The sequence below is a fragment of the Tiliqua scincoides genome, chromosome 8, assembly GCF_035046505.1.
Source record: "Tiliqua scincoides isolate rTilSci1 chromosome 8, rTilSci1.hap2, whole genome shotgun sequence".
Classification (NCBI taxonomy): Eukaryota; Metazoa; Chordata; class Lepidosauria; order Squamata; family Scincidae; genus Tiliqua; species Tiliqua scincoides.
Window position 1 is genome coordinate 36704356 of NC_089828.1, and position 12425 is coordinate 36716780.

The 12425-nt window shown below is 48.3% G+C and overlaps 1 protein-coding gene across 1 annotated transcript; it reads left to right on the forward strand.

Moving 5' to 3' along the window:
* The first annotated feature begins 2878 nt into the window (after positions 1-2878).
* CIMAP1D (CIMAP1 family member D) lies at positions 2879-6053 on the forward strand. The gene is made up of 4 exons (XM_066636406.1): positions 2879-2960; positions 4318-4428; positions 5027-5140; positions 5569-6053. The coding sequence occupies exons 1-4, from the start codon at positions 2879-2881 to the stop codon at positions 6051-6053; spliced, it is 792 nt and encodes a 263-aa protein (XP_066492503.1).
* Positions 6054-12425: the final 6372 nt, after the last annotated feature.

The window sequence follows — 12425 nt, forward strand, 5'->3', positions numbered from 1 at the left end:
TTGTGGGTCAGCCTGTCAGTCGGTCCAGCGTCCCTGCTAAGCTCCGCCTACTTGCTTAAAGACCTCTCTCCCAGGCCTGCCCACTCCCTCCTGCTAACCTAAGCCCCGCCCCTGTCCCGCCCCTCCCACTAACCTAGGCTCCGCCCCGGGACCGCCTACTAAATCTCACTGACCTAAGCTCCGCCCCCCAGGCCTGCACATCCCAGTAACCTAAACTCAGCCCATGGGCCTGCTCACTTCATCCCACGAATATAAGCTGCGCCCCTGGTCCCTCCCACTCCACCCCACTAACCTAAGCCCCACCCCCTGGCCTGCCAACTCCATCCTCCTAACCTAAGTCCCGCCCTCGGGCCCGCCCACTCCATCCACACTACCCTAAGCTCCGCCCCCAGCCTGCCCACTTCATCGTACTAACTTAAACTCCACCCCCAGACCTGCTCATCCCGTTCCACTAACTTAAGCTCCGCCCTCCGGGCCTGCCCACTTCATCCCACTAAGCTCCGCCCCCTGCATCCCACTAATCCAAGCTCCATCTCTGCCACGTTCCACTCCTCTCGCGACACACTTGATGCGCGCGCAGCGTGGCCAACCGATTTCCAAAGTCCTAGAGCGGACATTTCTTTTCTTTTCAGGACTTCCTGGTTTATTTTTGCGCAGGTGTGATTGGACGAGAGCGTGTTGACAGCTGTCAATGCAGCGCATCTTGTACCGGAAGTTTAGTCCACGTGTCTCCCCCTCGCGTTTTCTTAACCCATTTCTGCCCAGCCCACAGGTGTGCTACACATCTGATCCCTGTTGCGTATATGCAATGCTGGGACAAATGGCTTCACTTCATGCTGATTTTGGGTGGCTTTTTGCTTTCAGTTTTCATTAATAAACTCTGCTGGTTGCAAGAATTTGATTGTTCGCGTGTTTCTTGTCCCTGTCTGGAAGGTTGGAAGGAGGAGGCTCAGAGAAAGCAGGGAGGTGCGGGAGGGAGGTGAGGCAGAGTCTCTCCACTGGTGTCCTTCAAAAAGCTGCTGCGTGAGGCCCCCACAACCCATGCGCTTCTCACAATTGCTCTTTGTGTTTAAAAGCTTCTATAAGTAGAAGTGTGATTTTCGGTGATAAAACAAAAACATAGAACCACTTTCTGTACTCATTTTTGTAAAAAAAAAAGAAAAAAAACACCCTGAAATCTGTGAGAAAAATATAATGGGCTAGATTGGGATGGTGCCTGAGTCATGGCTGTGGCTGCATCTGCTGACACTATTCCAGTTGTAGCATCAACCTAGTTCACTTTTAAAGTGATTTTAATTTATAACTAATTGATAAAAATATACCCCTAGAATAAGAACACTTATCACTGCTTTCTGCGTTTTCCCCTTGGGGAAAAAAATAAATATGTGAAAAAATAAAAACATTTTAGAACACCTCATCTATAAGGTTAGAGAAAACAAATTTGTTTTCATTTGCTTTACTGTGACATGAATAAACCCTGATTTACAGATCCAGGCATGCACGTTTGTTGCCTTTCATCAGGGCTGCTTCCAGGTTACTGAAAGTCTTGAGGTGAAGTTCTGATTGCCTTCCTACAGCTTACCTGTGGGCACAACTTCTCCCACCCTTTCATTTGGTGAATGGGGGAAAATCTGCAGTGACTGGCTGGCAGAGGAGGGGAATTCAGATAGTCAGGCTGCTTAGGTGCTGCTGCTCTCTGATGGATATGGGTCCTTGGCCAATATCCAGTCTGGCCATTCCCACCACTTTTCTCTGCTGGAAATGGTAATAGGATATGGACGGCCCAATCCTGAGCTGCCCAGGGTGCCCACCAGGCTTGGCAGCACCAAGAAGAGCTGCCGCCAGATCCTGCACCTCCCAGGCTACTGCAGGAGGCGCCTCCGGAGAAGGGGACTCTCATCCCATCTCCTAGGTAAGGTAAGCAGCCCCGCAATGGGGCTACTCGCTTTACTGCCGACCAAAAGGTCAGTGGTAAGGTAAAGGTGTTCGTGTAGGGCACGGAGCCCTACATGAGTGCCTTGAATACTGCAGAACAGAGCTCCGTGGACCCGCCTCCCTCCCTCGCCCCCAGCACGCCTCCAGCCTGCCCCCGCGTCACACCTCCCCATCACGCCTCCTCCCTGCCCTCTCTCCGCCCCGCTGCCCTCCCCCCTCCCCGGAACACCTCCTCTCTGCCCCCGCCCCAAGTACTGTGCCACTGTAGTCCGGGAGACCACTGAGCTGCGGAAGCTGGGCGACCGCTCCACACTAGCCCAGCACCGGGCGGCCCTGGGCTAGCACGGGCAGGAGCCCGGCAGTGAGGCTCGCAAACATGCACGCTTATGGCACGTTTGCAACAGGATTGGTCTCTTAGGGCGCAGTCCTAACCCCTTATGTCAGTACTTTCCAGCACTGGCATAGCGGTGCCAATGGGACATGTGCTGCATCGTGCAGTTGGGTGTCATCATGGAGGCCTCCTCAAAGTGAGGGCATGTTTGTTCCCTTCCCTCAGAGCTGCATTGCCCTTATGTCAGTGCTGGAAAGCACTGACATAAGGGGTTAGGATTGTGCCCATAGAAGTGGAAAGGGAGGGCTGTGAATGCAGGGGTAATCTGAGGAAGAACACAATTATTTTATGGGTAGTGACGGTAGGGGATGCACTGAGAAGTTGTGCAGGTATAGTCTAGGGGAAGCATAGTACAGGGTATGCATGTGTGCCTACATGTGCCTGTCTGTTGGTTATCCCATGAGGAACTTTCACAAACATGTAGCTTCATATGATCACAGTCTTCCCATTTCAGCATCATGCTACCTCTACATGAAACAGTTTCTGGAATCCCCCCCCCCAATATAATTTTATGTTGGAAATTCCTGGCAATTCTGTTTAAAAATCTCCAGGATGACTTCCAGTAGTCACCTAGAGATTGATGTTGATTCCTGGAGATTCCAGGCCAACCTTGGAGGGTTGGCAGAGCAGGTAGGTAGGTACTTGATAGGTACTAGAAGAGCAGCCCCAGTACAGTAGGCCTGTGGAATTAGTGCCACCCTACTCTTTGGAAGGAGGGGGAAGATCCATTTACAGAGACGAGGCCTCCCTGGCCACCTGCTGCGTATCTCCTTTCAACGCATCTTTTTTATCTCCAGGATCAACGACACTGAGTTAAATTTCAGCACTCCAGGGTTTCTGAGAGCACTGCTTCTCCAGGCATAGCCTCCTTTGAGAGAGAAAGAGCAAGTTCTTCTTTCTTTGTGGGCCTTTGGCCCATTCAGTGAGAATATATATATACTGTAATTAGACAAATTTTTTCTGTTGCAAAATTGTTTGCCCCTAACCAGCAGGGGGACTTTGGGGACCAGAAGGACAGAAGTAAGGAAGGATTCTAACCTTTGAGAAAGACCATTCGTCAGCTAGAAATTCATGCTTTTGTGATGGAAGACCCAGGACCCAAAAAAGTGCCTGAGATTGCTGCTCGCGAAACGGGTATGAAGGTCAACAAGCTCCAATTGCCCTGGGAGAGTTGTGAAGTAGCAGGCTAGAGGTTTGCAAACAGTTTCAGGGAACACTGGACATGTCCAGCCAGAGACAACTGCAAGCTGAGTATGAATCCTATCATGTTCCAGAATCTTCTGTCGGTGATCTTCAGTAGATAATATGTTTGCAGGGGGTGGAAGGGTTAAAAATAACTGAAAACTTAATTGGCTTCAGTGTGCTGAGAAATATTTAAGAATGTACCAGATACAAAGTAGACTAAAAAAATAAATAACAAAGAAACATGCCCTTAACTTTGAGCACCATTGATTGCAGCTCAGGCATTTGGGGACTTTTCAGTTCTGAAAGCAAGATTACTAAAGGAGGGAACAAGCTAGAGTTTTATATAGTTGCACAGAGTGCAGAGAAGGTGGTCTCTCTCTCTCTCTCTCTCTCTCTCTCTCTCTCTCTCTCTCAAGACTAGAACTTGGTGGCTCGTCCAGTGAAACAGTGGGCAGCAAGATAGACAAAAGAAATGGCTGTTTCACATGATGCAGGATTTGTTCATGGAACTCACTGCCACAGGATATAGGGATGGTCACTGGCTTTAAAAGTAAATTAGACAAATTCATACAGCAAAGAAAGTCTATTAATGAGCATTAGCTGAATAGCATCTCCAGGTTCAGAGGTAGTCTACCTTTTGCTGGGGAGCAACAGCAGGGGAGGGCTACCGTGTTTGTGGGTTTTGTGAAGTTATTCGGTTAGCCACCTTAAGAAACAAGATGCTGGATTAAATGGACTTTTGGTTTGATCCAGTAGGAAACTGAATACTGTTTCTCAAATATTGTTTCATTTGCACATCTTATCAGGTCCTGGACCTGGATGCTACAGCTTACCTCCAACAGTCGGTTTTCTCAACTGTGACTACACTCGCTTCACCAGTCCAGCTTATTCCTTCCACCAGAGACTCAACAACAGCAGTAAGTAGTTGGTGCTGAATGGAACTGGTACAAGGTTTCTGCCTCTAGAGCAGCCATTTTCAACCACTGTGCCATGGCACACTAGTGTGCCGCGAGTGGTCCACAGGTGTGCCACAGGAATTTGGGGGAAGATCATTAATTAGTAGGGCCAATTGGGATATGAGCCCCCCACTCACAGCATGGTGTACCTTGTCAATTGTCAAAAACCTGGTGGTGTGCCTTGATAATTTTAGTGCCTTGTCAATGTGCCATAAGCTGAAAAAGGTTGAAAATCACTGCTCTAGAGCATGCTATTTCTTGGCAGAATCAAAGCTACTCAGTGGGCGGTTTTCTGCCAGAGATTAGGAGCAGGTTATTTTGTGTCCCTTTGTGTCATGTGTGCCTTTTTAGCTGACTCCAAATCCTCCAACATCTACTTTGCCCAAAGTTCTACATGTTTCCACTCAAAGTGCATTAGAGTTAATTGGTAAGCCCTAAACTACACAGATGTGGATGATGCCTTGATTCCCTCCATTATCACTAGGTAAGCAGATTGCTGTTGATGACTAGTTGTGACACTATAGCAGAGTCACTTTCTAATGACTCTCTTTACTTTCAGTACATAGGAAAGATTCAAGCCCTGGCCCCTGTTACCATGTGGAACCTGAGCTCACTCGCTTCGGCAGGGCAAGGGGTCCCTGCTATTCCATTCTGGCACGAGCAAAGCCTCCAGGTAAGCTGGAAGTAGCAGGGAGAAGGTAAGGTTGAGCACAGTGGTGAAACCAGGGATAGCAGGAGTATTTTTATGTGTATATTATTTTGAGTGGTGAAAATGAGCAGATATGTTCAGGAGCAGAATATCACCAATGTCACAGAAGTTTTCACTCTATGGACAGGTATCCCTCCTTTTTTCTTCTCAAATATCCCAGTAGATTTGCATGAGAAAGTGTGTTCAGCTTAAGGTTACCCAATGAGCTTCATAACTGAGCAAGGATTTGAAGCTCTTCTGACTGAGTCCAACACTCTCATCACTCCACCACATATTTTATTTGTCTATTTAAAGAATTTATACCCCACCTTTCCACCCCACTTAAGGTCACTAAGAAAAACTGACTCACTTTTTAGAAGGATCCTGATGTAACTTTGTGCATTTCCCCCTAGGTCTGCCTCAGACTCCTGGGCCAGGCACCTACAGTCCCGAGAGAGTACCACCTCCATCCCAACAGAGACCGCCGTCTTTCTCCATGGGTGCCCGCACCAAGTATCGCCTTGTGGACCCTGTCCCAGCTCCCAACAGCTACACCCTTCCCTCGCTGCTAGGTCCTCGGGTTCCAAGCAAACCCTCTAGCCCCTCTTTCTCCATCTCTAGACAGTACAAGAGAGGCAGCTATTCTGAAGATCTGTCCCAAACGCCAGGCCCAGGACACTACAAGACCACTGACCCAAACATTTATTTGCGCCGTCCTCCAGCTTTCTCCATGCTGGGGAGACTTAGGAAACCAACCAGAACATTCCACCCTCCAGGACCAGGGGCACACAGCCCAGAAAAGGTGACAATTCACAGGGCGAGAGCCCCTTCGTACTCCCTAGGAGTTCGTCACTCCGAGTATCTTATGCCTCTTGTTGTAGATGCTCCGTCGCAGTAGAATGGTTGAAGAAGACCTCCTGAGGAAGTACCTGGCTGCTCAGTCCTGCAATACTGCTGACCCCCAAAAGTGAAACTCGCCCACTGTCAAGACCTTGGCAGAGTAAGATGGCCTATTGTCTGGCCTTAGCATAGAGAGATGAAGGGCTCAGAAGCAGAAGAAATACCTAAAAACAGGGCAGCAATCACATATTGGACTAGGCAGGTGAGAATAAGGGAGCTAAAAGCAGGGTCAAAGGCAGGCTGGTGGTCAGATACCAGTTTGGGGAGGGAAGGCTGTGCTGTACTCTGTCCAACAACTTACACCAAGGAACCAAAGTCTGGATCAAGGGTTATATGGAGCCACCTTGGTCTCTGTTGTTTCTACCAGTCACCTGATTAAACTGGGCTGAAGGGTACCTGTCGTGGTCACTAAATGGGTGGTGCTAAAGCACGGCAGAGATTGGAGTGTCCCAGCAGTGCAGAGAGTAAGGTGTCCAGACCTTCATACCAGAGTCCTTGTTTAAGACACTGGCATCTTACACCCATGAGGAAGATCTGCTACAGGTTATTGTTACTTCAACCTTAAATGTTTTGGGATCTGGATATTTAAAGAGCTGTGTTTAACTCTTTACACCTCATTTTTCCACATCCAAAATTTGTTTCATTCGCATCCTTGGGGCCCATAGCAGCTTCAGGAAATTTTTGGAGGGAAAATGGCACAGAAATTAAGGGTTAGATGCCATGTACCTTTGCATCCTAATCTATATGATTCTGATCTAATCAGACCCCTGAGGCTGTTCATTTTACTTTAAAGCACTGGTTCCCAAACTTTTTCGACTGGTGACTCCCTTGACCTATTGGACCAGAGGCCATGGCTCCCCATTAGGGCTACAGTCCTATATGTTGTATAAGGAGGTGGATTTTTTGTGAGGATTCCACAGCTCCCTGGTTAGTTTCAATTGCTCCCTGGGAGGCTACAGCTCACAGTCTGAGAATCACTGCTTTAAAGTAATGACCAAAATGGATCACTCTAAGGATCCTCCATTGTTTGGAAGCTTTGAGCAGAAGGTTTAATTGCACACATACATACTGATTGTTGGATTTCTTCTTTTTTTATAAGTCTGATGGGCACTGATGGGCACTGACTATTCTAACTGTGCAATCTTATGCATGCCTATTTAGAAATAAGTCCCATTTAGCTGCAGTCCTATGTAGGCTTATCTGAGAATAAGTCCTATTGAACAGGACTATTTTTGAGAATGTAAGTAGGATAATATTGTACTGTAAAAGCCCTTTAAGTATACCTACAAATTCCTACCTAAAAAGCAGTTTGATGGGCAAGTCAGGCACGGCTTAACTTGAGTCTAGACTTGAGTTTCTGCCGCCTCGCATGACTCAGCTTGAAAACGAGTCATAATGGGGGCACTTTCCAATTTGCCTGGAGCATTTTTGCAACTCAAAAACACTAGAGCCTTGAGTCGTTCCCTATAAAAAGCCCACCACGGCTCTGTGGAAGAAAACAGGGCTGCTGCAAGCTGTGTGTGTGTTTTGGTGTTCCCTTTAAACACTCTCCCACATCTCAGTGTGCTGTGAGATGAAAAAGGTTGAAAAACACTACTGTAGATTGTGACTGCAGAGAGAAGAATCTTCTGCTCCTTCCTGCTGAAGTTGTTGCCTCTTTGGGGATCAGGATGGGACTGTAAGTCTCCAGGAATTGGTCTTGAACCTGATCACCCTGCAGTCAGGCTCCAGTGCCTGACCTTCTGTGCCTTGTTTCCTTGGCAAGCATGGCAGACTGAGCTCTGTGCTTCAAGGGTGCCACCTAGGTAGCAAAATCAACCTGCCTAAACATCCGATTCCCAAGGGCTAATCCCAGATCACCAGGCCCTATAAAACCTCTGAATTTGCTCTTCAGACTGAAACATTTGTCTTGCTGCTGAAGTACCGTCGACCTTTCCTTGACTGTTGTGTTGGATTGGGACCACTGCCTGGTTTTGACTATGCACCTGCCTCTGGCCCCACTGATTTATGTTCTCTGCTCTGGATCTTGACCCCACCTGTTTTAGACCCCACATAGCTTCTGACCCAAACGGGCTGACAACCAGCTTCCCCAGATCCCAGAACCTGACTGCCTGGAGCCTGACTCTCACCTACCTCCTTAGCACAATACCTAGAAGTAGGGGTCATCCAATGATATTGATGAGCAGTAGGATCAGAAGAGACAGAAAGAAATTCTTCATCACACAATACATAATTGACCTATGGAATTTACTGTCATAAGGTGTGGCGATGGCTGCTACCGATCGAAGTGCTGTTTATTTATTGTGTTTAGCTGTGTTGTTGTTTGTGGTTTTTAAGTATGTGGCTGGCAGCTTTGATTTTTTTTTTTTTAATTTAAAAAGTGAAGTAGGAAATATTAAATAAATAAATTTGATTGGACAGATTCCTAGAGGTACAGGCTTTGGAGCCACTATTAGCCACGAGACAGGAACAGAAGCTTCAGGTACAGAAGCAGGATGCCTCTGAGTACCAAATGCTAGAGACCAATCACTGGTTGTAGTTTTGGACCAAAAGTTTAAAAAGTGCAAACTTTCTGCTGAATTGGGGGAGGGGATCAGTAGCGAAAGCAGCTCCTGCATTCCTGCGCATTGCCTTCACTGCCTGGAGTGGCTGTGACAGTGAGTGGGAGGGCTGGAGGGGCCATTTACACTGCATGTTGTGGCACCTGCAGTACTAATCACACCCCATTATTACTCCACTGAGGGCGCAATCCTAATCCCTTATGTCAGTGTTTTCCAGCACTGGCATAGTGGTGCCAATGGGACATGTACTGCATCCTGCAGTTGGGTGTCACTCACGGAGGCTTCCTCAACGTAAGGGAATGTGTGTTCCCTTACCTCAGAGCTGCATTGCCCTTAGGTCAGTGCTGGAAAGCACTGACTTAAGGGGTCAGGATTGCGCCCTGAGTGGCATGTTTTGCAACAATGGCAGCACTTAGCAGGGGTGTCAGGGGTTGGCCAGGTTGAGCTCTGGCCAAGTGTCCACGCTCATCAGGGGGCTCATCTGGCCAGGTTGATCCTAAGCCCCCTTTTGCTCCTGGGATCTGTTGTGTAAATGCAGTGGCTGTTACTCTGTGAAGCACTATCTGAATGTATGAGGCTGTCCTCCCTGAGCCAGGCCATTGCTCCATCTAGTCTGGGATTGTCTATCCCACCCTGGCAGCATTTCTCAATATCATTCCTAGCTCTGATACTTGAGATCCTTTTACATGGAGATGATTGAACCTAGAACCTTTTACAAGCAAAGCACATGTTCTTTCACTGAGCCACAACCTCTCCCCGTAAAAGCATCACATGGAGTTGTCATGTACTGAGTCAGACCATTGGCCCATCTGGCCCTGTATTGTCTCCTTTGACTGACAGCGACTCTCCAGGGCCTCAGGTAGAGAGAGGCCTTTCCTAATGCTGCTATCTGAGAAGGTTTAAACATGAGGTCCCAGGGACTGAAGCTGGGGTCTTTCACATGCAATGCAGGTACTCCACCACTGAACCACAGCCTCTCCTTCTTCTCCTCCACTTCCCCCAGCCATCTCTGGTACCTGTTACCCAGGGAGGGCCTATTTATGAAGCTGACTGAGGCGGTTGATGGGGGTGCCAACCTCCATCTGTCAACTCATTTTCCCTGCTTCACCTCCTGCTCCTGATTGGAAGAGGGGAAATAGTGGGAGAGGATGTGTGGAGGAGAGTGGTGGGCTAGAACTTTTTGACACTCTAGTTCACGACTCTCCTCTACTTCACATTTCCCCTTCTGTTCCATTCCTCTCTTTTCCAATCCAGGGAGTGGGAGGAGCAAAGGCCAGTGCAGCACTTGGATTATGAGAGTGGGAGAAAAATTACTCTCATCTCATCCACACATCATGCACCATCACTTCATAAACCTCAATCATGTCTCTTCTCAATCATGGCTAAACGGGGGAGGAAATCCTTTCAATCAAGGGTTAATCCAGGACTGTCAGAAGGGGGACAACAAAGCAGTTGACAATAACTGCTGAAGCATTTCCAAGTTCTTATGCACATCCTCTGTACGGAACCCTTTTGCTGTGTTGAAGCAAGCAGGTGGCTTACAGCCCAATCCTGTCCTTGCCTATTCAGAAGAAAGTTCCATTGTATTCCATGATGCTTACTCCCAGGAAAGTGTGTATAGGATTGCAGCCTTAGGGCACAATCCTGATGGGCTTGGGCTAGCGCATGTCCCTTGCGCCAGCCCAGGAGGGTAAAAAACGTGCCATAAGGCATGTTTGTGCTTCCTCAGGAGTCAGATCCTGTGGATGCTGGAACAAGCCTCTGTGCCGAAAGAGGCACCGTGCCTTGCATTGGCCCAGCTGGGCCGACGCAAGGCTCTGAGGTAGATGGGGAGGAGGTGGGAGGGAGACTTTCCTGGGCAGGGGAATGTGGGTGGTGAGTGGCCCTCGGGGCGGACGGGGAGCAGGAGGCGGGGCTGGAATCTGGCAGTTATGCCGGATCCCAACCCCTGTTCCGGGGGGGATCGGAGTGGCTTCAAGCCGCTCCTCTCTCCTTGGGCTTGTGCCACCTCAAGAGGTATTGCAAGTCCAAGGAGACCCGTAGGAGCAAGGGCGCCTTGCCCAGAGGTAAAGGAAAAAGTTTCCCCTTGCCGCTGGCTGAGCTGCTTTTGGCCCCTATCCTGCGCTGGATACAGCACAAGCCTCTTGGCTTGCCTGTTCCAGCGCAGGATAGGATTGCGCCTTTGGGCAGCCAAATTGAAGGCATGCTACCCTCAGACTAATTATGCCCTTCTACTGGCAAAGAAAGACAAAGGCAGAAACCAGAGCCAGCTTCTAAAGCCAGCGACTTAGAACTAATTCAGCTACCTGCTTAATAGGGGAAACAGGATTTGGTTAGAATTGTGTCCCTTCTCTGGCCCCAAGAAGTAACTTGGGGACTGATGCATAGAAGGTTAAAGCATCTGGGGTTTTTTAGTTTAGAACATGGATCTCTAAACATTTTGACCGAAGGGTCACATCAAATAGCAGGTACAGTGTTGAGGGCCAGAAAAAAATTAAATAATAAAATTTAAATAAATACATTTGAGATGGAACTTAGATGAATTAATAAATGAATGGGCTTGAATGCCCAAGATTTCTCCAAGCACCAACACAGCCCAAGAAATAAAGCACACACTTAGAAATAAAGCCCAAGAAATAAAGCACACACCCCATTCCCCCAACCAAGAAGCACAACTCCAGTTACGTTTGGTCAACTGGGCCAGAGGCTCTCAGAGGCTGGCCGTGGACCACCTCTGGCCCCCAGGTCGGGGTTTGGAGAAGGTGACTAAGGAGAGACATGATCAAGATATATGAAATAATTCATCCAGCCTCTGGACCGACAGAGGGAGCAAGCCTTGTGTCGGCTGAGCTCAGCTGATTCAAGGCTCTGTGGAGGGTAGGGAGGAAGCAGGAGGGAGGTCATGGAGCAGGCAGGCAGGGAGCAGGAGGTGGGGCTGTGATCTGGCTGTTATGCCGGATCCTAGACCTGTTCCCTGAGCAGCGCGGAGTGGCTTCAAGCCGCTCTGCTCTCCTCGAACTTCTGCCACCTCAGGAGGTGGTGCAAGTCCGAGGAGACCTATAGGGGCTGCAGTGGCTTACCCAAGGGTAAGGGGAAGAGTTTCCCCTTACCTTCAGCTGAGCCACTGTGGTGCCTATCCAGCGCAAGATAGGATTGTGCCCTAAACAGCTTATGTCTCCAGGTGTATCTGGCTTGGTCTGTATGTTTTCACTGTGCAAGAGTTGAGTTCATAGTTCTCATGTGGTTCTACATGCCTGTATTATAGTTCTCATGTGTATTATAAATAAGCTCAGTAAAATTCATTCATTCATATACATTCTGTCTCTAATGTATTCATTTATGTAAATTTATTCAAATTTGAAATGTAAATTAATTCTCAATTTTTCTGGCCCCTGACACAGTGTCAGAAAGATGATGTGGCCCTCCTGCCAAAATGTTTGCCCACCCCTGGTATATAGCATGATGGGGTTATTTGTAACCTCCACAGAGTTAGCGATGTTGGCTCATTTGTGGTGTCACCCCCTCCAAGGATGGTACCTGGGGTAGACCACCCCCTTCCGCCCCTCGCTTGCTACGCCACTGTGCTGCTGAACTGTCTAATGGGATTTGTCTTAAGCCTTTTATTTATTAGTGGTTATTAAAAGTGTTGGTTGGACTTGTAAGACTACTTAGAGGTCTGCTATCTAAAAGGTGGTAGAAAAACATAAGAAATCCAGTGTGGTAAAGTGGTTAAAATGTTGGCCTAGGAGCTGAGAGAGTTCAACTCCCAGCTCAGTTATGAAGCTTATTGGGTGCCATAGGCCAGATAT

Excerpts from the sequence above, each read along its gene's own strand:
- CIMAP1D (XM_066636406.1), top strand. The coding sequence starts at position 2,879 with ATGACTTCCAGTAGTCACCTAGAGATTGATGTTGATTCCTGGAGATTC. Across the intron at positions 2,961-4,317 it reads AGGGTTGGCAGAGCAGGTAG|GTCCTGGACCTGGATGCTAC; the intron begins GTAGGTACTTGA and ends ACATCTTATCAG. Across the intron at positions 5,141-5,568 it reads GGCACGAGCAAAGCCTCCAG|GTCTGCCTCAGACTCCTGGG; the intron begins GTAAGCTGGAAG and ends ATTTCCCCCTAG.